The sequence below is a fragment of the Dermacentor albipictus genome, chromosome 1, assembly GCF_038994185.2.
Source record: "Dermacentor albipictus isolate Rhodes 1998 colony chromosome 1, USDA_Dalb.pri_finalv2, whole genome shotgun sequence".
In the NCBI taxonomy this organism is placed as follows: Eukaryota; Metazoa; Arthropoda; class Arachnida; order Ixodida; family Ixodidae; genus Dermacentor; species Dermacentor albipictus.
In genome coordinates, this window is record NC_091821.1 from 311,789,244 (window position 1) to 311,815,389 (window position 26,146).

The 26,146-nt window shown below is 44.3% G+C and overlaps 2 protein-coding genes across 2 annotated transcripts in view; one reads left to right on the top strand and one right to left on the bottom strand.

Annotated features, from left to right (window-relative positions):
• The window catches only part of AQP (aquaporin), a 44,098-nt gene extending 28,998 nt beyond the window's left edge, over positions 1–15,100 (top strand). The window contains exon 7 of the transcript XR_010565316.2: positions 14,368–15,100. The gene's annotated coding sequence lies outside the window, so the exon portion shown is untranslated. The remainder of the gene's footprint in view (positions 1–14,367) is intronic.
• The window catches only part of LOC135905082 (aladin-like), a 32,082-nt gene continuing 9,190 nt past the window's right edge, over positions 3,255–26,146 (bottom strand). The window contains exons 6-15 of the mRNA XM_065436055.2: positions 25,602–25,760; positions 20,398–20,481; positions 18,950–19,070; positions 16,090–16,214; positions 12,175–12,465; positions 11,259–11,326; positions 8,162–8,225; positions 7,516–7,600; positions 5,133–5,272; positions 3,255–3,585 (exon numbers count right to left, since the gene is read on the bottom strand). Of these exons, the coding sequence (XP_065292127.2) occupies positions 5,144–5,272; positions 7,516–7,600; positions 8,162–8,225; positions 11,259–11,326; positions 12,175–12,465; positions 16,090–16,214; positions 18,950–19,070; positions 20,398–20,481; positions 25,602–25,760 (1,126 nt within the window). The 3' untranslated portion in view covers positions 3,255–3,585; positions 5,133–5,143. The remainder of the gene's footprint in view (positions 3,586–5,132; positions 5,273–7,515; positions 7,601–8,161; positions 8,226–11,258; positions 11,327–12,174; positions 12,466–16,089; positions 16,215–18,949; positions 19,071–20,397; positions 20,482–25,601; positions 25,761–26,146) is intronic.

The window sequence follows — 26,146 nt, forward strand, 5'->3', positions numbered from 1 at the left end:
TGCACACGAAGAACTTGGTTTGTTGTCCCCGTACCCAGTTCGGCAATTTTCAGCTGTGTGTCCCGTTCTGTCGCACAATTCACACTTCACCATACGCTTAGGTGGGGCACGGCAGTCAGGAGCCAAATGTCCAAACCGATGACAAAGGGTGCACATAAGTTGCGGTTTCCTGGGAGCTTCAATGTTTTTTCCATCAAAATCCTTTGCGTTATCTGGACAAACCTAGGAAAGGGTCCCGATAACGCAAAGGATTTTGATGGAAAAAACATTGAAGCTCCCAGGAAACCGCAACTTATGTGCACCCTTTGTCATCGGTTTGGACATTTGGCTCCTGACTGCCGTGCCCCACCTAAGCGTATGCTGAAGTGTGAATTGTGCGACAGAACGGGACACACAGCTGAAAATTGCCGAACTGGGTACGGGGACAACAAACCAAGTTCTTCGTGTGCATTCACCGAATCTCGACCAGTCCGGACTCGTCCGGTGAAAGAATCAAAGTATCCAGGAAAGAAGACTCGCCGATCAAGCGACAGCGATGACAAGAACCCTGGGACTGCTGTAACTTTCCTCATCGACGGGATGCCAGTGGTTGAAGGCCGGCTGCTAGGAAGAAGTGTTCGTGTATTACGAGACACCGGTTGTAATACCGCAATTGTCAGACGAGAACTCGTTCCAGAGGTGTATATGACGGCAAGAACGAGCAACGTTGTTCTTCTGGACGGCTCAACAAGCCACCTACCTGAAGCTGTCGTACAAATGAACACGCCGTACTTTACAGGAGAATTAACCGTGGCATGTATGGACGAGCCCCTCTACGACGTAATTCTGGGAAACCTTCCAGGTGTCAGAGGACCATATGATCCAGACTCTAACTGGAAACCTCCCGATGCTCCCAACCTGGAGTCGTCGCCGATAGAAATGAAGCTGAATAAGGCGCCTAGGAAGCCTCAGCATGTATCGAGCGTGGCTGAAGCCCGAACTGAAGAACAAGGCAAGATTCGTCCCGCGTGCATTCCGACAATCGTCTTACGTGGCGTGACAAAAGGACAACTCATTGAAGAACAGCGGAAAGACCCGACGCTGAAACATATTTTTGCGAAAGTAAGCAAGTCGTTTAACTCGGGAAAGGGCCACAGCTACGAGTTCCTGGAAGAAAAAGGATTGTTGTATCGCCTTTACCACCGGGCCACTGGCAGAACCTTTAAGCAGGTGGTCATACCAAAAGCATTTAGACATGGCGTATTAGAAGTGGCTCATGAAAACATCATGGCAGGACATAAAGGTATTAGGAGAACAACCGATCGTGTCCTACAAGAATTTTGTTGGCCAGATGTGCACAGAGACGTAAAACGCTTCGTGAAGTCGTGCGACAAGTGCAAAAAGACAACCGCTAAAGAGAAAGTACAGGCCGCTCCACATCCTCGTCAGTGTGTGCTTGTGTGTGCGTGCAAGAATACAAGTTCGTTCGGTCCTGAAGTCTTAGAAGCGCCGACACAAGACCCTCCAAAGTCAAGAAAGCGCCGGGGACCAGGCCACCGGAAACAAGCCCACAGAGGAGCGCGCCAGGCACGTCAACAGAGTGTTGCGTTGGAGTCTCCTTTTGCAGGAGTATTCTTTTACTGTTAACTACATAAAAGATTGTGACAGTGTCGGAGCTGACTACTTGAGTCGAGTCGCGCGTAATCACCTGTTTATATATCAAAATGTGATTAGACATTGCGACATCTCAAGTGCTTAGTATTTAGTTGAAAGCAAACAGACTTGTGCGTTCGTTCTTTGACTGGGTGCAATGCCCTGTGAGCAAGATGTGTCGTGTACTCATATGAACAATCGGACAGACGTACATGACAATTTTCCTTTTTGTTCTGTTTCTCATCCCGCGTCCTTGTGTTAGAATAGTTGCGAACAACTTTCTCGAAAAGGGGGGTATTGTCATAATATATGGTACGCGGGAGTGCGAAGCATAAACATATGAAGACAGTGCGCCGTGCGGTGGCGAAGAGGACCATCATCATCATCGACACCAATTTGGGAGCGCCGGCAGTGGCGCCTCAAAAAGCGTGGCGCGAGAGTGTGGCCCGTGGCTCGTGGCGTGAGCAGTGCGCGAGGTTCGGCGGTCGACGGAAAGCAGCTTCCTCGCTGGGCGTCTGGCCCATAGGAGCTATCGCCGACCGCGCCAATACGCCACACCTGAAGCAACACTGTCGCCCGCTGGGAGGTTACCTCGCCCCGCTCTTCCGCTGGGCACTGGTCCAGGAGGGCTGGCGGTCCAGAACCGGGGCGCTCGAGCGTTCGGGTGAGCGGCCACAGGGCTACCCCGCCAGCTGTGGACGCGACCCGGTGACTGCGGCCGGCTACCTGAGCCCCGCGAGGCGGTCCGACCCGGCCGTCCAACCCGGCTGTCCGACCCAGCCGACCGTCCCGGCCGTCCGACCCAGCTGTCCGACCCGACCGTCCTACACGGCTGTCCGACCCGCCGGCCGGCACTGTTGTCCGTCCCCGCTGGTCACTGCTGTCCGACCCGCCGGCCGACACTGTTGTCCGACCCCGCTGGCCGGCATCGGTTCAACGAGGTCTAAGACACGGCGACACAAGCTGCCGCCGGAACTGTAGGCCGATCGTAATCCACCGATACATATAGTGCATGTCGCCTATGAGGCATTTTGGAACATTGTGACGCGTGTGTGCCGTTATCCGTATTGTGTACGTCAATACATGTCTGATGTGTGTTTTTGCTTTGGCGTGCTGCTTCTCCCTTTTCTGGAGTGATCCGGCCCAATAACATCACACAGAGCAGTTAGTCCATTTAAAAAAACTTCTTGAGGTATTTACATTAGCCAAATGACCATCTTCAATAGAGAATCATGTCCAACAATAGAAGAGCAGACGATGAGCAATAGCACAGGACAGATACTTCCCGAGTGTTATGAAGGGTCCATCCTGTGTTTGTCGGCTGCTGTTCTTTCGACGAGCTGCTTTTCTTGGCAAAGGAAACATTGACAAACTAGCCTGCGTCACACTCTTCTCAAGTCAAATGTATCATTCTTTAATGTTCTAGTCCTTTTCTGCCATAAACCTATGCACCAGATGACGACACCATGACAAGACACATGTCTTGATACACATCTGCATTTCTTTGTGCACTATAAGGCTTGGATTTCTATTGGGTGCCTTCATGACTTAAGTGGCTAAGAAAAGCATGAACTACTACAGCATAACATATGTACACCATCACAACACAGCCATTCCCAAGATTTACAAAAAGCATTTGAAATTATTTTATTGACTCTCTTCATAACGTTTTTCTCGACATTACTCTTCCTTGAGATTTATTTATGCACAAAATACCTGTTTATGTTTATTTTTTTGCTCAGGTATTGCTTTCCTTATAATTCTTTTTTTCTAGTTACCTAAAAGAATATCTTATCGCTACTGCAGCAATAGTAAAATAAGCTTATTTCTGCAATATGTAGAAATTACTTATTGCATTAAGATATACAATACTTAAACAATTTTTCTATTGAAGAATTGTTAGCTCAGAATGAATAAAGCATATTGTATTAATCATTAGGCCACTGGCACCACCTGCAAAAACAGAAAGACAATGAGAAATCCACCATTATAAAGGTAGCATGAGCACATACGCACATAAAATGCAATGAAAGATGTCACCAAAACAAAGCCTGCTCATTCGCCCTATGTAATATTTGCATTGATTACTCATGTAGCAAAGCATCCCAACTGTAGTTAGTCATTCGGAAACTTTCTCTTAATTTTCAACAGAACGGAGCAGACATGAATCAAAGTTAAAAACTCAGACCAAAACATTATCAGTTACCAGACATGATATACCTTGAAAAGTAAACTGTCATAAATGCCAGCAGGGACCATTTCACAGCTCACCACCAGAAGGGGGCTGGCACATGGTTGTAGTGGTTGGCTAGAAGTCATGCCAACAAATGCAGACAATCACAAGTGATACATTCTTATGCAATAGTCAAGTGCCTACGTACGGGGGGAGAAAAAAGGGGGGAAAAAGATGTTTTGGTGCTTGAAAGCGAGAAGGTGATTTCAGGCAGCCATTCTTCTACTATGGTCCAGCAGACCTGCTGTGGAACTGCGTACAGCATTTGTATACTTTTTTCAGGCAGAAAACAACAGTACAAGTCTGGCACAGCCTTTTTTGCTCTTGATAATCGTTCCTTTCATCTTGTAAAAGCTCAGGTGTCTGCAGTGCCATTGTGGCTTTCCTGCCTGGAAGTGGTGGCAGTGAGATGCAAATCACTGTGGCTCAGCTGCCACTCAGCATATGGCGGCAATGATAACATTTTTTGAACAATGTAGCCAGGTCTCACCACATAACACTTGAGACTTAGCAAAAAGTTGCTAAGTGATGATGATGAGAATGACTTGCTCAGATATTTGTCTTTTTTATGTATTCATGGTTTTGAGAGCCTTCATTGTTTTGTAAAGGAAAACAACTCCCAATGTTCTAAGACACTATCAAATTTCAAGATTGTGCTTTGCCTAAAAACGTGGCTTCGATGCACCCCGGTGGCTCACTAATAAGCTCTTTGGTATGTCTTTAGAAGTGCTCACAAATCACAACTGTCCACCATGGGATAAAGTGGCTGGCGAGGCACTAAGCTTGGCAAAAGTCCTTAGAGGAAATTTATCACGGCTATTTACTATTTTCTGCCTATCTAAGTCAATTTAGCAACTTTCTCATTAAGTTTCTGACACTGATACATGGTGGGTCAACCATCAGCCCACTTTTGGAGGGACTGATGTATTGACAAGGTTTAACAGCATAAAGAAACACAAAGGTTATTGCAGGAGTCGTAAAGCCGGACTCTGGATTAATTTTGTTAACCTGCATTTCCTTAATGTGCACCCAAAATGCAGCTGGAAATCAAACCCATGATCTCCTGGCACCTCTCAGTGGTGCTACAATGGACCCATTGCTGGAAGTACAGGCCTGTTTTGACATTGCAAAATGCCATGTAAACATGACTGCTTTGATATGCGTGCTTTTTCACAAGGCCCCACTAGTGTCCCTGTGAAAGCTGCTGCAGGCTGTTTCTCTCTTTCTCTTTTAACTAACTGGTACCAACCGTAACATTTATGCTCACCTCCTCTTTTCTCATGAGCTGTACAGATGTGGTGGCCTGAGTGGTGTAAAGGAAAGGTCGGCTGCCGTTTCCGACGAGTCGCAAGGTGAGATGGGGCAGTAACAGAGTGGCACATGACTCACGAGACCATTGCTCCAGCACTGAAATTAGCAAACATGCAACCGAAATAAAAGTAATGAGCATGACTTGTCAATTAGTTCTATCTTGGGCTGATTCAGTCATAGTTGAGGAGACAACAAAGGCAGGCCAAGATACAAACACCAGGAAAAATATCAGTGGAAGACAAACATGCATGTTGACTTTGACGCTGGTGTTTGTTTTTGATTCTGCCTGTTAGACTGCTCCATCAACCTCCTTGCATCACAGAAATCGATATTAAATTATGGGGTTTACCATGCAAAAACTGCATCCAACATCATCTCGTCTTAGTGTGTAGGTCATGTTTAGGCACATTAAACAAATGCAAAGGTGCACAGTGAAATCTCGGAAGTGACAGTTGCCATTCAACAAGTGCATGTTAAATAATGCCACTATAGCAGAGCAGCACACAGGGAGCTCACCATGCTAACGCAAATTAGTGAACATGCTTAAATGATATTGTGCAACAAAAAAAATGACACAGACGTGAGAGAAGACGACACACCATGCGCAATGGATTACCAACTTGCCCGGAATGCTGCTCTCATTAAGTTCATTTCTAGTTCAACGGGCCCTTTTCTAAGATGGATTACCAACTTGCCCGGAATGCCGCTCTTATTAGTGAACATGCATCCAAAGTGACAATTGATGAGCAAGAACAAAAACTAATGGCTTCTTGCATACAACTTCAGCTGAAACATCCTGCAATGGCAAGTTAAAAACCCCAATGGTACATGTATACAGTCGACCTCCATTAATTTGAGCCTGATGGAACTGACTAAATTGATCGAATTATCCAGTCGGGCAAATCATGCATGATGCAGAAAAAAATTCCATAACACATTGCTGGTTCATTTAGCTTTTGCCTGATATTACCACACCCCCGAGTCAAATTCACATTTACTTTCTATATTTTTAAAGTAGAAACCTAACACAGACCAGATTATTTAGGAAAAAGAAAAAAAATTGGGCAAAGGCCCAATCGTGTTACACGATGGCGGCCAGAAGAAAGGAGGTTAACCAAGGGGCCTGATATTTATTAGTCATATCATAAGAAGCTAACAAACACTGACACCAAGGACAACATAGGGGAGGTTACTTGTGCTTAATAAATGAAATAATAAAATGATAAATTAAGGGAAATGGAAGTGGATGAAAAAGCAACTTGCCGCAGGTGGGGATTGATCCCACAACCTTCGCATCTGCGAACGGCAAGATCTACGCCGAACGGCAAGAAGCTTAACAGCGAACATTGAAGGAGCTAGGCCTAGTATATGCCGCGGTAGTGGCTATGGCCGCCAGCGGATCTGCATGCGAGAGGGCCGGTTCAAGGCCGCGAGGTAATCAAAACGGTGGTGGTGGAGGCTCTGATTAATGCCGTTTCGGACCTGCGGTCATGGCAAAAAGTCAAGAAAATCGGATGGCAAAGGGTTCTTGCATCCGAAACTTCAGACAATCTTATGCATTGACTCTATAGGGCACGTGGTGGTGCCGCGAAGCTGTCCAAATCATCGGGTGTGTCCCAAAAATCGGGCGTCAAGAAAATCGGTCCTTGACTGTACACTGGCAACTCCTCCAGACAACGACACGGCATCAAAGACAATTTGTTACGATTCCTCTCTGTTACTTGAGCCAACATTACCACAATTTTTGTTCCCTTTCAATAAATTTACAGCTAATTTTCCCTGATAGGATCACAAATTCCCTGAGTTTTCCCTGAGTATCTTCAGACTTTAATATCTCTGAGAATTCCCAATTTTCCCAGTTTTCCCGGTTGGTATAAACCAGCATTAAGAAAGCTCACTAAAATTATTTCCATTCTGTGAAAGTAAATTCTGCACATCTCGTATCTTCCAATCACAAGCATGAGAGGCATGCTATATTTTTCTTTTATAAATTGGGGGTGCATTACATTCAAATGTACTTTTATTTTCTTACTTAAAACCTGCGAAAAGTGGTTGCGCGTTAGATTTGTGGGCGCATTAGAATCGGATAAATACGGTAGATGGTTAACAACAACCAACATAGGGGGATAAACACCCTTTCACCTCAACTTCTGTGTTTTCTCAATAGTGGATGACCATGTAAGCAAATGTCAGTCTAACATTATTTACTCTGAAGAAACCGCATCCGACAACACCAGTAAGGATCTTGCAAACTATCCACGAGTATCCAGTACAATAACAAATAGAGCTGCATATGTTTGCACATACGAACATAGTAACCATGAAAATACAGCACTTACCACAGTAAGCAGTGAGCCACCTTCAAAGCTATTACAGAAGCTTATCAGCTGAGCTGATTCACCAGGGGGACCTGATATAAAGCCACTGTGTGAAAAACAGAAGCAAAACTTGAGCCTTGGCTGCTCACTGTTCAGAAGGGAAAGGATCCTGCATGCCTAGCTAATCTGTTAACCATCTATATAGTACTTCTTTTTTGCTCTTTCTTGGAATAATGAACTATGTCCACAAAAGCTCTTGTATTCTCGTACACATCGCTTCTAACCTAACAATTTACCTTGTTCATTCAATTAAGTGGACAAAAGCAATCCAGGACTTTTTCAAATACTATACGTAGTTATTACTAGGGTAACCTTAGCTGCATTTTTCAGTTAAGCAAGACTAAGCTTTCAGAACAATTAATATTTATTCTTTACATGCACCTCCAAATTGTCATATTGGTACATGCAGTCCAATATACTGGAAAATGAGAAAAGTTGATTTAAAGCAAAATCCAACAATTCATGGAAGTTCAGTCCCTCTGTGGGACAAGCATACATTGACAAAAGATTATTTTTTTTTATTTCTGTGCCATTAAACAGTTGTAACAACTTGTGTAGTTGACAATTTACTGGGACAGTGCACGAGAAGATTGTAGTCTCGACTCACCATGGAAACATCTGAAAGACAGGTGAGGTCTTGGTCCTAAAGAGTGCGACATACTCGCTGCAATCTGCAGAAGTCCCAGAGAGGTTGCCATTCAGCAAGCATCAAAAGTCGACACGTACAGTAAATTACAGCTATACTCCGTTTCAGTAGTTCCGTGCAGGGATGAGGAAGCTACAGGCTTCTTCGACAAATCAGCGGGGCGAAAGCATCTTAAAGGGGCCCTCCTACGCTTTGTCGTCTGCTGGCGGCAAGCTATACAGTGCAGGCAGAAGTAGCATCTATTAAGACTGCAAGTATTGCAAGAATTTAAGACTGCAAGTATGAAATACAGAGAAGAAGGAGGGTTGCAGAGAAGACAGAAGCGGAGGGTTCAGAAGGAGCACTTGGCCAGCATGTTGCGCAGTATGATGCCGCCATCTCATGATCTCTCTTGTAACATCCACTTGTACATAGTGTACTCGCTAACATTCAACAGCGCAGTCGTATTTTTAATTAGAATTCGTGAACACTTACTGCACTCCTTCCACACTGCTCCAAGCATGTACAACGTTGTACAGTGTTGGGGCTGTGCCAACTACACCTATGAATTTAGCTACTGTGAAATCAATTACTTGTTTGTGCATTTTAAATTCAAGTTAATGCCTGCACCATAGCACAGCATTCATTTTTTTTCACTGCATGTTTTTATTAGAATTAGTGGAGAACTTCAACATCACAGAGCATCAATAAATATTTTATTAAAGAACAAAGTAAAAATGTGCAATAAACTGCCTGGCAGTTTACTGAAGCATAGAAGCTTCTAAGTAAACACCTGTCGACAGCTCCACTTGCCAATGGGTTCCAAATTGTGGCACCACATCTTGCTAAGCAAGAATCTGCGCTCGCAAGTTGCGTAGCCTTAGCTCTGATGCCCAGAACTACTAAAACAGAGTAGAGACACACATTGAGACGGTCGAGCACTTAATGGTCTAGAATGCAACCGTGACTGCTTCAAGGCCAATGTGGAGGCAAAAGGGGAAATATAAAACCTTATTCGGCAATGATTACTGGGATGTAGTGATTCTTGTAGTGAAGTGCTAGGGCTCAAGTGCTAGTACAACAGACAGGTGCCGTCTGTATGGGTGAAACTGTGGCCATGTTGTTTGGAGTTCCCTTACACAAGTTGAGGAATGCTTTATATTTAACTTAATTCATTACTATGTCAAATGGGCATACTTACGGTACAAATGACTGGTCTCTACTGTTCTCTGACTAAGTTTGCAGCAATGCAGAGCCCCCTCAAAATTGAAACAAGAAGCACGGCTGAGCTAATTGCTCCACTGCTCTCCGAGCAAATTGGGGGAGCCACATGACCAAATTTCGGTAGATTTTGGTTGCATTTCCAGCTCGAAGGCCCTCGCAGTTTCTATGTGTTTTGATCACTAGTGCCACTGCATGCCCAATGTTGTAAGTGTGCCCCACTGTGTTCTCTTTCCCTTCTGCTGGAATAAACTAAGTCTTCGTTTGGTCCCCTTAGAAGGAAATCCCCTCTTTTTCTGCGGCGCTCTGCACCCCAGCTGTCGAGCCTTATTCCGTAGGCCCTGCATTCTGGCCGCCCCGTCAAGGCAGCAATACAACTTGGAAACACTACAACTGGCAACGAGGATGGGATAGCTCACTTTTTTTTAAGGGAGAGGTGATGTTACATCCTCAGTTTCGGTTTCGAAGTATTTATTCAAATGAGTTTATTCCAACAGAGGAAAAAGGGAACATGGCAGAGTATACTTACATCATTGGATGCAGAGTGACACTAGCAATGAAAACACTTCGAAACTGAAACTGAGGATATAGCAATCCCCTCCTAGTTGTGAGCCTCAGAACGCTTCGAGTTGGAGCACAGTGCTCTGAATTAGCCAAGATAATATGTTCTGAGCACTGAATTTGGAAAACCAAATGTAAAGCATGCCACTAGAGCATAATAAAGTGCTCTAAAGTGACCAGTCGAATGTACTATTGTGTCACTTTGAGCAATGTGATTTACAAATTGTCAAACAAAAAAGTGCAGCGACAAGTCGCTGCAGAGTGCACTTAATAAATGTGTTCAGCAAACTTGCTTCTCTTTGCCTGGCTTCCTCGACCTGTGCAGTTTCACGTACAGCAAGCGGAACAGAACAGTAAAAAACAGAGTTATGCATTTTTACACTAATATTTTACCCTAACGGCGTCTGTTTTTAAGTGACAGCTTGTGCTTTAACTGCTAACTCGTTACAGCCACCGTTTCGTGTCTGACATGCAGTCATCTTTTTTCTGAATGCGCTATTACAGTAAATTCGAAAATTCTTTAGCTACACTGTGGTGTTGCTACTGAGGAAATCTCTGTGAATCCCAGTTGAGGTGCATTTCCCACAGTGAAAAAGCATAAATGACCCCTTTACAAGCATTAACAGTAGAACTTCGTTGATATGTTCCTCGTTGTTGCGTTTTTTTTTTTTTTACTGCTACATCACATTTTCATGGTCCCAACCTACCCGTTGACTCCTATGTAGATACATTGCCACTTTGTAATGTTCCTGCATCTTATGTTGCATGTGAATGTGGCAGTCACGTAAATTTAACGGCAAATTCACTCTCGCATGTTGCTACGAAGACAATAAATGCATACTCGCAGTTAAACCTGTCAAGTCTCACCCATGGACCAGCCCCGAAATGCCGGAAGTATGAGATTGTCAGTCCCAATTAGCATGTTTTGACGTGGTTGTTGTACTTATCGGTACCCCAGTCATCTATACCACAATACAACCGTGTTACACGGTGAAGCACAAGCAAAGTATTGTCACAGAACATGGTTTGTGTACCTTACTTGTACATGCATGCATGCACCGCCTCTGGACACAGTACAAGCACCAAGACATCCAATATCTGTACTGCCAGCCATTGAGAGCTGTTTCCGACGTTGCTGAGGCATTTTGGGGCCTTCTTCACTGTTGTGTTTGCCCGGCTGTAAGTTATCTTTCTCTGTGGTTCTTGAAACAAGTAATCAGTGGGGTCCTACTCTAATCATTGAACTTGCTGCTAAGCATAAAAAGACTGAATAAATATCAAAGGACAAAAAGCTTACCTCTAAAAGAAATGGCCAAGCGCTCTCCATGCTTGTCCCAGGCCATGTTCTGCACAAGGCCTCCTACCCTGTGGAAAGCAAGTTCAAGCAAATAATACGTTCAGAGTAAAAAACCTCCATTAAAACCAAAATTGACTGCACAAAGCAAAATGTGCAAGTACGCAAGAAGGCACTTAATTTTAGTGATCACTTTCAAGAAACGAAAAGCACTAGGCTCATCATACGCTCTGGAAATACAATGTCACCTTCATGATTTCTGCTTTGTAAAAAAATGTTATCTGGAAGGTTGTGCTATAATAACTGGGAAGCTTTACGTATTGACTCAAGACATAAAAAATACTGCAATTACCCAGGGCAATAACACAGTAGTTACAATCAGGTGATCTGATAAGCCAAGGGGAGCTCTGAGGGGGACGACAAGGGCAGCCAACACCTCAATACTTCCTTCTGTCCAACCATCGCTCTTAGCACTATAGATTGCCAAGTGATGGAGCGCCCTCCTGCACCCCTAACAAAATGGGAAATCATGCTCTGTCTTTACAACAGAAAAATCCTGGCACTGCCCCTGCTGATAGCCCATCACATTTATGAAAGGAACTTATGACGTGGCTAAAATTAATTACCTCTAGTATGACCCAGTGCTTTAGGCCAAATATCTAATGCAATGGCAAATGAGGCATACCATGAATTTCTGCATATCCAATTGTTCGTTTTTACAATCATGTGTTTAGAAATACAGTGTTTCGAAATGCTTTAGGTGAGATAACTGTGCCAAACCATTGTACAATATCGAAAGAGAAAAATGCACAACCTTAAAAACAACAGACTTCCGAGAGGCATTATTCAACTTGCTTGACCATCAGAATTTTTTATAAAGTGCTGCCGAGGCAGAGTGACTGCAGCATAAACTGTGCACCTGATTCCATCAACAGCATCGGACTGCAGTGGTAGGTCCACCTCACTGAGGTCAGCCACAGGTAGACCTGTCCCAAAGGCAGTATCCGGGTGCGGAGACCAAGCACTTGTCTCGCCTTCATCCTCATCCACAGAGGCTGCAGGCGGAGGTGGAAAGCTCAGCGCGTAGAGGGCGGGTCTGCCAGCAAAGCTGCACAGCAGCCATCGGCCGTCGGGGCTCCAGCAGGCTGTCTGGCAGCGGCCCTGCTGAGTTGACCACCGGTCAAACTGCCACTGCTTTGTATCCCATACCCTGAAGCATCACGAAGCAGTGCCATATTACTGAAAGAACATGGGCTTCTTCTGAGAGAACATGGTCACCAGCCAACAGAGACTCTGCATAGAAGCTCACACAGAACACATACAAAGCGCATGAAGAAAACAAGTCCTCGCAAACAACACTCGAAAAGAAAGTGAAGAAAAGCAGTCGTACCAACAGTCCCTTGAGGACCAAATACAGAAGAGATACAGAAGATGACACATTAAAAGAGATCAAATTTTGGAGTTTCACATGCTGAAGCCATGACTAATTCTGAGGAACACTGTAGTGGGGGGCTGCGAAATATTTCTGACCACCCGAGGTTATTTAACACTCACCCAAAGCAGTGTTCTTGCATTCAAAACCCATCAAAATTTGGCCACCACAGCCAGGTTTGAACTTGCGACCTCAAGTTCAGCAGCATAATGCCATAGCCACTGGGCTACAGCAGCAGTTTTCCCGTTTCTTAACTTTCTTCATTTTATACTGTGACAAATGCTAGACTACTAGAGCATCTGGCACCTATGTTTTCAACAATCTGTGAGCAGCCACAAGGCGGTCAGTAGAAACCACCCATCTGAGGGCCCTAATTGGGAGTGCACATTTAGTCTCCAAAATTAATCAGCAGAAAAACAAGACAACTCTCAGCTTTCTCACAGGTGGTGAAAGTGCCCTAAACATACAAGTTTCATTAAGATCAGTGGAAGTAAAAAAAAAAGAAGAACAAGAACAAGAAGACCCACACGTGTTGCCTTTAAACTGACCTCCTACATCTCACGTCACATAAATTAGGCCACTTCTTCCACCTTTTTTGCCTTGACATTATTAGACAGCGGCAAGTCATAACCATTGCTAAAATAGTGGCAATGACTACCAATGCTTGCTTACTTAGCTATTGTTTATATCCTTCATTAGAGCCTAATTTAAAGGGCCCCTGAAACGCTTTGGACAAATTTTGCAGATGCGTAAGGTACAGCTAAAGTTAATCATACACACCACAACTTGTGTGAAACATCTTATATTAAGAGAGGTACGGACAATTACAAGTTACCCTCCTCCATAGCCATGCATTTTCTCCTCAACTTGTTCGCCGAGTGATCAGAGCTAAGCTCAGGCTTCACTGGTTCTGCGCCACCAGGTGGCTGCACCGTGCAGATCATTCACGATTGCGCTTCGGCTCATCCCGTGAAACGGCAAGGTCAAGCGGCCAGGCCCTGTCCCCTCGCTTGCGTTTACCCAAATACCAGACTCACAAAATGCTATTGTGGTACAAATCCTCCAGTATAGAGGGACGGCCCCAAATGCGCAAATTCTGGTGCCGATCGGATAGCGATAGTCAGATGCACTGCAGCCACTCCGCTCGTTTGCTGCCTTGCAGAGGGACACGATGTTGCAGCTTGACATATTGCCAGTCTCTACGCTTGCAGCCCACAATGCAACAAAGTCGATTCACGGTGCTCACGAAAAGAGAGACCGACACTGAACGTGGTGCTCTTGTCAAGACGGAGCACGTTGTAAAACAAGCCTTGCTGTGTGCCGGAAGTGCAAGTGTAGTAAGAAATTGTTCTTGTGCATTCTTTCTGTTATTTTCTTTTTAAAGAAACAAATTACCTAACATTCCAACTATTACGAACATCATTTCTTCACGATAAAGGTGGAAAATTATTGATGACATGCCCTGGGCAGCCAATCGGATAGCTCGCCCTAGTGACATCAATTGGGTGATTTACGTCATATGGGTAGGGGTGGCTGAAAATTCCGCTGAGCAGTAAATTTTGAAAACCTCATAACAAATTACACGCTTTACACAAAGCATGTAGATGGGTCAATTATAGATTAGAAGGACCTACTTTAACGACTCAGTACGTTTATACAAAATCGTCAAAATTGTTTCAGGGTTGATACGGACGACGAATACAGCCGAAGCAGAAGAAGTGGCTGTGGCCCTCGCACTCGCACAACCAGGAGTGAGGACTGTGGTCACAGACTCCAAGACCGCCTACGCAAGCTACCGCAAGGGGAACATCTCTCCCGCAGCACTAGCAATCCTTACCAAACGCAAATCACCGGGACGGGCCGTTGAGCTTGTGTGGGTCCCGGCTCACTCGCAAGTGGAAGGCAACGCACTCGCCGACCACTATGCCCGAGAACTGTCAATCCGGGCCAAGACAAGCCAGAGCTACCCCGTGACAAATTACAAAGACATCACCCAAATGTACAGAGGCGGCAGATGTAGACTTCCCTGTCCGCATCCGAAACTCAGCCGAAGGCAGCAAATGATCGTGCGACGCACGCAAGCGGGGTCGCTAGCGCATCCCGTGCTCTTGCACAAGATGTTCCCAACAGAGCATGACACTTCATGCCCGTTTCGCAGACGATCAAAAGGCACTCTAGCACACATCGTTGCAGAGTGCACTAAGCTCAAGAACCCCCCACCATCTGCACTACCCCCCACCCTCCCTAGCCCCAACCCCCCAGAGCGATGGGAGACTTTGTTGTCCAGCCCCGAACTACTGACCCAGCTCGCGCTGGCGGCAAGGGGCCAGGAACTGCTGGACGCATATGGGACCTGAGAAGTAGGTTCCATCCCATCTGGTGCCAGCACGCACCAACTTTTACTAAGGGCCCAATAAAAGTTGATTCTCTCTCTCCCCTTAATGTCACTCTTCTTTATTTAATTACTTCAGCTAGCCTCAGGTAGAAGTAGGCACTACAGAGGGAAGTCTGTTATAAACAGTACAAATAAAAAGGTACCTTATTAAACAAAACAAGTATGTCGGCTAAAGATTCAATAAGTTGGTCATGATCTTGAATAGTCACTGCTTGTGCAAGAAAAGTGCAGGAACTACGGAAGAAAAAGAAGTGCCGAAAGTTTCAAAAAGCTGTTTTCATTTATGAAACAGTAATTTTCTATGTGATGATAAAAAATGTTTGTGAACATTTCAAAAGCTCTTTTACGACCAGCTACCACTGCAATGACTTCCAAATACCACGTCAGTATCCTGCCATATGCCACTGCACATGAGAGTAAACCAAGTATAGCCAACGAAAGTGACATTTCATTTGTACATCTCACAGAAGCCGATTTATTCTTTCATCGACTCCTTAATTTGTAGGACAAGTGTTGACTGCAATAGCTTTTCTTGCTTAATCGCACTCATCACCGACACAACTTTAGGACTGCTGTACACCATGCCATTTGTTAATGTGCTTACTGTAATTTTTTTTACTCTTTCCGTAACACCTTCAGACCTTGATAGTATGTGAAATTATTAAACTGACTGATTCCTGAGGCTTGAAGTTCCAACGCAACACAGGAGCCGTGAGACAAACACCACTGATTTCGACCACTTCAGGTTTTTTTATAGAGCATCCGATGCTCACTACACCCACGCATTTTTGCATTTCATCTCCAATAGAATGCAGTTGCAACAGGTTGGAATAAAACCCTCAACCTTGTGGTCAGTAGCATAATGCCACAGCCACTGTAGTTGCCGCATCAGCACTGGACAAGACACACTTGGCTGGGATCATGTTTCGATTTGCAGTGCATAAACAAAATGGCAAAAAATAAAGCATGAGTCATTCACTTGTCTACACAAGGAGCAAAACTCTCACCTGAAAAGACTCTGTGGTGATGCAGCGAAGAGTCGAGAACCGTCAGGCGACCATCGAATAAGAGAGACTCCTCCGCCAGCTAGACGTGTCAATGGAAAGCACTCTTCCATAGCAACATTCCAGATCTTGACAGGAAGGAAATGACACAGCATTTGCAAATGCAAATGGCACTAGTGATTTTAAAGGGCATAAGTAAAATGAGGAGAGCCCTTTGCTTCAAGTTAGACCATTCATCAGAGACTAGTTTTTACACTTATGGTCATGAGACAATGGGCAAAAATCAACTTAATCAAGTGAAGAATCAATGTAGTGCAACTCTGCCAGCATCAGAGGCATTTTAATGCGGGAGATTGACATGAAAATGCTGCACTTGTATTTATCAACAAATATGGCATAGTTTTTGCAGCTGGCAGTGAGAATAAATCACCGGCAGTTTTTATTGCAATAAGCAATTCTAGGAAACCATGTTTATAAGTAACATATGTAACATATCGTACAGCTAATTTTGCCAACTCTGAGTGGCCATCATGCACAAATGGAAAGAGACAATCAAATAAGATATGGAATGAAAAGAGTGAAAGATCTGAAGATAAGACTAGCAAATTTTAAAGGATGCAAGAGAATTTTAACTGGTGCAATACAATAGATTCTTGTTAATTTGAACTTGCAGTTTATTTGAACTGATGCTGTGGGCCTGTCAAAATTACATATATGAGTGTGCAAAAATGTAGAGTAATTCAAATGCATGAATGTTTGTGACAATTAATTCGAACATACGATGCCGCAAACCATGCCCACAGCAGCATGCCAGCTCAGTAGTGGTGCCTTTGACCCGACCACGCACAGCCTGCTGCACCTGTCTCTTGTTGCAAGTACTATATTTTCATAAGTATGACCCACACCTAAAACAAAAACTTAAACAGTAAAGTCGAAGTGGAGGTTATATGTAAATTTTGCCTAAAAGTGTGGCTTCAGGACAACACATGCCACACTGCCTTGAAGCCACACTTCTGGAATACATAATTCGTGTTAGCTCGGTGTACCTGCGCCACCTAAAGGCCAGACCACAGGTACGCTTGCCGGTATGCGCGATTTGACAGCCTTACACCTGCCGCACCTCGCAAAGAATGCCAGTTTGTATCTAGAAGTGATGCATGCCAGCACACACACTTATCTCACTCATAGATGCCTTGGGAGACATTGTTTCGTACTTAGTTATTGGCGGTGCTTACTGCAGGAACACGGTGACATGCTCATGCGATTTCTACCCAAAAACCTGCATAACGTGGAATAACCTCCCATATTGTCACTTCCTTTGTGGATACATTCCTTTTAAAATCTTTTTTATTGAATATGTATGACATTGCTTGACTGCTTGGTTATCTTTTAATGCATGATGTGTGTTGCATTATTAACTTTATGCTTTTGTACATATTGTACATATTGTATACCTTCTCGATTTGCAAATTTTTGTTGTTTGTCCCCTCCCCTCTGTAATTTGCAAACCTTGGGGTTACAATAAAGAAATAAAGTTATGGAATGTTTCAACTTTTTAGATGTGCTTGTTTTATCTTTAGAGTTGCTAAGTCAGCGCAAAAAGGAAAGAAAAAGCACATTCTCGCATGACATAAATCAGTCTCACTGAGAATTGATTATACCATGTCATAGCTGGGTACCAAGGAGTGTAGAGACATGAGGCAGCCCTAGTGCCGATATTGGAGAGGAGATGATCTTCGCACTTGCGCCATTTTTTATGTGCATGAAGCTGTGGTGCACCGTCTGTGCATGCATGGGTGCGCAGACACAAGCATGCACGCATTGACAAGCATGTGCCTGGCCTGATCTCAAGTTTAGTAAGCTTTATTGAATGAGCTTCCTTTCATTTGAACTCCGTTTAATTCAAACAAATTTTCAGGGCCTTCAAGTTCGAATTAACAAGATTCGAATTCAATTGCCCAAGATCAAGTAAGTGAAGGTTTGGTTAAGACAAAACTCGTACAGAAGTTATGAGAGAATCAATAGGGGATCTAGACAGACTGTTCAACAAATGCCTCGATGAAAATGAAGTCTGTGAAGAATCAGTAAGACAAGTGAAGCCACAAAAAATATCTCCAAATTAAGGTGGTGGTACCACAGCAGCCATCTTGCGCGTACTAGTTTATATTCGACCACTAGACGATGCCACTCAGTCATGGCTGAAAAAGAAATGCTCCGTGCCGTAGCTGCGTAGCAAAGCGCGCTGACGGGAGGCAGCCCAAGCGCGTGATAACAGAGAGGAGTTGTTCACAGAGATCGCGCCATGTTTCAACGCATACGAGATGTGCCGCACCGTCTGCACATGCGTGGGCATGCAAACACGAGCTTGCGCGCGTCTGTGTACATGTGGTCTGGCCTTTATATTAAACTATTTAGGATGCTGTTAGGCTTGACACTGTTTTTTCTGGGATTTAAAGTGCTAGATTTTCAATTAAAACAAAAGAAGAAGACTCAAAGGCAGCAACGAGTTTGAGCTTGTGATTATCAGCTTTCTTTATGATCTCTATCAGAATTTATATAGCTTGAAGGCAACTAAATATGGGTGCAATACCTGAAAGTTATACATTGCCTATGAGTGACACTACAGTGGAGGGCCACAAATTAAATTTAACCCTCTCAGCACCTTATAGTGCCCTTAATCTAACTACACGAGAATTGTTGCACCGTCTCCATTTGAATACAGATGGATCAGGTCAGCTGGACGCAGCTGCTGCAAGCTGGGAAGGCAATCAAAAGATGTCGCGCTTGACAATGTGCTACCTGACACATTGAACATCCACAGAAACTAGGAATCATGAAAAGGTTACAAGAACTGAGTACTCACAAGAAGTGAGCAGTCAGCTGCAGAAGCAGAAGCCAAGAGTGTTCCCTTAGGATGCCATGCAATGCTGCTGACTGGATTGTGTCCCTCATGAGAAAGAAGTGATGCATATGCTGCGGATGGCCTGTCAGAAAAGAACAAAGAACAGCAACATAGGTGCATTATTTGCACCAATCTATCATCAGCCTTTTATCTTGCCATATCACTCATGCCTTTTTAAGAGGGCATTTTCAAACCCAAGCCAAGCTGATCAACAGACCAGCTGATTAGGTTTGATGTCCTGAAACAACCCAAGGGCTCTGGGGAACATAGTAGTGAAGAGCTCCCTGTTTATTTTGATAATATGACATTCTTTAACATGCACCCATAGCTTGGTGAACAAGCATACTTTGCTCCCATCAGAATGCCACCATACATATGCTTTAACCTGCAAAATTAATTTATTCAGGGCTGTAGCACTTTCTAACAACACCAATTTAATTTTAATCTTTATGTTCCAGAACAAACGGGATACTGGAATAACTTTTCTGAATATGTGACCCTCAGGCTATATTTTCTATCATTTGATCTCATTTTTCCATTCTTTCCAGCCTTCATCATTGGCTTGAGCACTGCTCTGCCACCAACGTTACTCTTATTCACCACTTGGCAGGCATACTGGATGACCAAAAAAATAAAGAATGAAAAATGAAATGGATCGATAATGTCAACACAGTTACCAAAAAAATTTAATTATGGGTTTTACATGCCCAAACCATCTTATGATTATGAGGCATGCCGTTTCGGGGGACTCCGGAAATTCGGACCACCTGGAGTTCTTTAACGTGCATCAGCACATTTATGAGAACCACAGGGTTTGAATACGGTTGACAGCCGTTAATTCAACCATTGAGAAACCACCAGATTTGGTCAAATTAACAAATGGCGGCAAAATGAACCAGTTCAAATATTTTTTTTATTGCTTGAAATAATCTATAATGTCTTTCTGCTTCTTGATCTTGAAGCGCGACTCAAACGCCATGTGATGATGATCGCCAACATGTTTAAACGCTGCCTCGAAGGCGGAATAGAAGGATAAGTAAAGTAAAACAGCTTCATGTCTAGGGAAACAGTAGCGTAGTCTGCTGAATTTCTTGTGTTTTCAAACCTTAGTAATAGCTGCAAACATGAAGGGATGCCAATAAGGGTCGAATTAACCTTAGTGGTACGCATTCGCACTTAAACTAAACTTTTTTTTTCAGATCAATGCATGGTTTCTCACCAGGGCCTTCCAGCATGTTCGAATCAAGCTAAAAGTATAATTAACAAGTGTCTGCCATACCTGCAGCGATGCTCACTGTATCTGTTATACTGTTCTAGAACAATTTACCCACACATCAGTGTAATAGTATTTGAGCATTCGGGGCTGACTAGCATATGACTCATTACACTATGATGATGAAAGGACTCACCTGGCAATAAGAGACGTTGGTTCTACTTGCCAAAGAAGGACTCCCTCCTGGCAAGCAACAGCCAGAACAGCGGAGCTGTAGGGCCTGGAAACAATGGTACAACCCTGGAAACTGAATAAGATCTTCGGAATCTCCATTTAAAAACATAGTAACAAGACATTAAACACTTTACCCTGCAGAAATTATGATGCACTCTTGCAGAAATTAAAGGGGGAAAAAATGCTTTACCTGACAGACTCATTTTTGTGATGCACTATTTTACATTTACATTTTAAATTTACATTTTACATTTACATTTACATTAAAATTTAATTATAAATTTACATTAAAAATTATTAAATTTACATTTTAAATTTACATTTTAAATTTACATTTTTCTAAAGGGCCCCTCACCAAACCACATAGGAAATTTTGCTTATACACGGCAAGTTGTTAGGTGCCCTCTAAGGCATGTTCCACCGCAATAATTTTTAACAGTGGAGCTGTTTTAAGTCGAGCCTTCACCATCCAGTGTCCGGTGTCACGCAGGGAAGCAGGTTTCAGAGCTCACCGCCAGAGGGCGCGCTGGAGGTACAAGCGGGGCCCCACCGGCATGGGAACAGACCGATCAGAGGGCGTACCAAGGTGGGGGGGAGGAGAAGGGTATAGGAGAAGGTGGTGTTTCACCAGTGCACGCCCGTTTGCCCCATGGATTCCGCTCGCCACGAGCTCGCACAGGATTGGCAGCGCTGACGTGTCACAAATCCCAGGACTCGAGAGTGAGAAGCCCAAGCAAAGCACCAGTGAAGGGAAGCCGCTACCGCCTAGGATCAAGAACAGGAATTGCAAGCCAAGCGCCGGTAGAGGCAAGCCAACACCCACTTTCAAGAGAAGGCAACCCAAGTCAAGCACCAGCAGAGGCAAGCTAACACCCAACTTCGAGAGTAGGAGGCCTAGCAGAGACGTTGACACAGAGAGGTTCCTCCCATGGAGGGAGCCGATGGATGGTTCAAGAAAGAATTCCTCGACCGTGAGTGGGGCCAAAGCTGCAAGGTGGGTGGCAGACTGTGGTTTGATCACAAGCTCACGCAACTGAAGAGTGTGCGCAATCTAGGACCAAAGCTTGACTCAAGCAAAATTCCGACAATGAGACAAAAGCTTTCATGAAAATTGCGATAAACACAAATTCAAACTTGAGAAAACAATCACTGGCTTTACTTTTTTTACATTAGTTTATTAATAGCACAGGTAGAAATATCTGATGTGGCGCAGACCAATGATTTCGGGAGACAAACGTCACCGCCAACATAGACACTCTCTCCACTTGCCCCTTTTAGCCTCCGCAAGCAATATTCTCTCTCTGCGTTCTTCCATACTGGTGGTGAAGGATCACGTCACGAGCATCGCTTCTTGTTTTTTGTTGTTTTCTCTCACACGTTTTTGTTAAGTGGTGCACTGCCGGTGACGGTCTCGTATGCGAGCTATTCCGTTTGTCTCATTTCATGTGGCGGACGATTTCTCACTATGCACAAGAACACCGGATTAGCAGTAAAAGTCAGTGCCACAATCACGAGCACTGAGGTATGCATGAGAGCATGAAAGAGCACGATCACAACACTGGAAAATGGTAGAAAATGACGGTTTCGTTCCCTGCGCACATGACTGCATGACGTGGGAATAAGCAGACAAAACGGAAGTACATCCCTCTTGCTACGTTACAAAGTAAAACTAAAGCACACAGACATTCAGTTTGTATGCTTTATTATTTCTCTGACCTTTAATTCGTCTATTGAAGCAATAGATCAAACAAATAACTGATGTTGCCTTGAATAATTCTCATAGTCACATGTCAATATGAGCGACATTACAGCATTGCTATGTACGTAGGTGCACTTGCGCGACAGATGCCGACTGTTTTAGGCTTGTAGCGCAGCTCGGAAGAGCAAAAGAGTAAGGAGGTAGGGGAAATCAAAGGGAACGGAAAAACAGAGTGAGCGCCACAAGCCTAAAACATTCATGACATACCAACTCGCCCAAACTGCCACGCTGCAGATGCCGACTCTCCAGCTAGGAGTGCAGCGCCCGCGAGGAGGAGAGCAAACGGCATTTGGTTTGAAATTTAAGCTCTTTCTGCGGCGCGTAGGGATGTAACACTTAGCAGACATAATCGTTGACGCACATTGTATGCACTGTGCTTGTCAGCTCAAACTGGCCGGACCTGGTGAGGGACCCTTTAAAAACGACTTTTATTTCGTTCTCTCTCTGACCCCTCTAAATGTAAGCCAAGTTGTAGATGTGTTTAGCTGATGTCAGGGGGACCACACAATGTAGCATAAATCTAGAAATGTAATTCTAGCCTTACTGAAATCAGCTTGACTAGCTAGGATGTCTAAGCAAGAATGTCTTAACGATCGCTTACGAGAGCACTCAAACAATGTTGACAAACTGGCAGTAACTGTGGTCATCTTACGGCACACTGCAAGCACTGCGGCTGCAAACCTTTGTTTACAAAGACTAGAGTGATGGCCAGACATTCTGATCAAGTGACAAGGGAACTTCTAGAGGCGTTTGAAATGAACAGAAAGAAAGATTGCGTGAGCTGCCCTTCTGTCGCATTGTCAGAGAAGGACGTACTGTTCTTGTCCTGGTACCAGTGGCTTGTTATGCTGTTAGGTGGTCAGTGATGTTGTGGTGACGTTACACTCCCTTCCCATCTTCTATTGTATGGTGCTATATATATATACTGTGACCATGTGCAACAAAGCATTAGTTGTTAGTAGCACTGTGTCCTGTGTGCTTTCTCTTGTGTCATGCGTTTTTGCAATAAAAACCATAAACATAGAATAAGCTGCCAAGTTTCTGAAAACATTTCCTATTAGACTGCCAGCATCCAAGCTAGAAGTATAATCCCATTAAATTTTGCCAATATGCTTTAATATTTTATTAAAAACCACATAAATGCACTTCTGAAAGCCATGAACACTAATGGCACACCACTGGCAGCAGCAAAAGCAAATAAGAATACCATGGAGAAAATCAACAAAGCAAACTCGCAACAAGCAGGCAACCATCTTATCTCTACATCAATTTTGCCAAAACCTTTAAAGACTAGAAATTTTCACCCTCTGAAAATTGTATCGATTTATGCCAGAACTGAAAGATTTAAACATAGCCTCTTTTCTCATGCATTCGGATGGTGAAATATGTTGCTCAGGTGATGTTAGGTCTTTGTCAATGAAGGAATTTGTAGCTGCTATTGATAGCTGCTAACATTGTCTTTATGTTGAATGAGTATTTTGCAAATATTTGTGTTTACCCCATTCCTGTGATAACCCTTTGTAGGGCTACATTATGCACAAATAAAAATATGAACAAACAGGAATGGCAAGAGTAACAATAATATTCTGGATGGCAGTTTACCTCCCAAGGGTATGCACGGGCCATGACAGTCGTTCAGGAGGATAAAAATTGTTTAAACCATGTGAGTTTTTTTAAAAACTTACTGAAATTTCAGCATAGGCAGGTTGCCTATGCTGAACGTAGTTCCCGCGCCTACAAGGGCGCCCCTCGCGGCGGCAAGCGCGGAACTGGCAGGATACGATCGGCCCACTTGCGTTCGGAAAGCCTGTCTGCGCATTGTTTCGCGCGTAGCTGTTGCCTTTTCTGAGCAATGGCGAAGTGCAACACGAGCTGTTGCGTAGTGTGCTGCAACAGCACGTACACCAACTCACGAGAAACAAAGTTTTACAGGTTTCCAAGCCGACCGTATGACGGGACACCTGCAGTGTGTACCAGGATATGCAGCAAACAAAGTAGTTTGTTTCCACACTGTACCGCAGTAAAGCAGTGGAACTCTTTCCCAATCCTCTCCCATTCAAAGAGTGCTAGGGCTTGCTGAGAGATTTGAGGAGGGGTTGCAGCTGTTTGAGCTGGAACCCCTCCCTTCTGCGCCCAGCATATCAACTAAGGGGCAGTTGAGATCACCAAAATTTTTGACGGTGTGGTCTATTGGAACCTTCTTTGCACGCACTGGAAAATCGCAACATAAAAGTATCGCACTTCCAGTAACTTAGGCGAAAATATTTTCCCAGCGTAGTCTAACACAACTGGTAAGCTCCTCCCCTTTTATTGTGTTTGGGGAGAGCAACGTTAGAATACCTCGGGTAGGTCTTACGAGTCGTTCGTACGCCCCATGTTCTTGGAAGAGATGTTTTGGATTCGTATTTGCTATCCTGTATGTACAGGGAAACTACCGCGGCGTCCTTGCACTTCCCTGCTATGCCAGCACGGCAATCGCAGCTCCCCGCTAGGATTTGTCTGCTGTCGCTGATCTTCAAGAATCAATGTCGCCTACAATTTCATGCGTCCACGCCGTAGATAACGAAGTAACTTATGCTGAGCTTCACGCATCTCGCTGGTGCGTTATTTTTCGTTTGCGGAATACACCTAGCAGTCACTTCCGATCAGTGCGAGTTCAATACTTCCCTCACGTCGTAGACGTGCCCCACTTCAAATAGACGACTTCCTTTCTCTAAATTCTTTTCACGAAAAAAGCTATGAAGATCTTGTAATTCCCGAAACCCGGATAAATTAATATCGGCACGCTGTTTCGCGCCATCGCTACCGTTTGACAGGACGCCAAACACGCAGCGCGGGCTGCTGACGCCGCGAGTAATCCTACCACATTCGCGCAACTATTCGTCAGATGGCGCTAGGGGTTGGAAAGACAGGGCGCCGCCTAGCACTTGCAACGTGCCCATACAGACATTTTATCGTTCCTCCTCCATGAGAGTGCAGCAGCAATGGTGAGAAGTAAAATCCTGTTCCAAGTCATTAAAATTGTTGCACGTGCATAGCCACAGGGCAGTTCACACGCACGCCAAAGACAAGATGTCAGGTGTGAATTCCAGGCACCTGAGAAAAACACGATGTGCTGCATATTTGCAAATATACTACATCGATATGCTTCATGCACTGTGCCATCTGCTACTGAGATCGTCCCAGCTCCTCCTTTTCATTTGCTATTACTGTCTTCTATCTTTAGAAGGCTTTATTCACTACCTTTGTCACGCGTAAAACACACTTACAGTTACCGTAGCTCTTGGTGCAGCCACAACACTCTCAAGCATCACGAAATATTGCCAATAAGCAAAACCAGACACCTCAATTATATCCCATTGTACAAGACAACTGAGTTGCCCACGAGAAACAGAAGAAAACCTTACTTCCAAGCCATGTCAGTGATGTTCCTCTGGGACCTGTGCTTCAGCATGGGTGTAATGCTCATGTTGGGGGCGTACACACGAACCATGTCACCATGTGATGCCACAGCAAACTTGGGGCACTGGGGGTGCCAGGCAAAGGCTCTTACATGGCCCCTTGACCTGTGACAGAACATGCAAATTGCAGGTGCATCTGTGATTTGTCAGGCCTTGAGGCACATCAAGTTCATAGCAGTTCAGAGTGCTGCACTTGTGTGTCCAAGTGCCAGCCCATGCCCAGTGGTAGATTCAGCTAACTGTATAGTGCACATAGAGAATTGAATAGGCCTGGTGCAAATCTAGTAAATAATTTGTTACACTGCAATGAGGGAAGAGAAGGGAGGGTTGAAAAGTAATGTGAAGCGATAGGAGAGGTACTACAGATTTGCGTGAGAGAAAAAAGAATGAAAGACAAAGTGTCGCAGGCATTCGTAGAAGGTCTTTAACTGATGGATGCACAGCAATGATTTTTTTATGCTTATCACATATATATATGCTGCCTCTGCAAC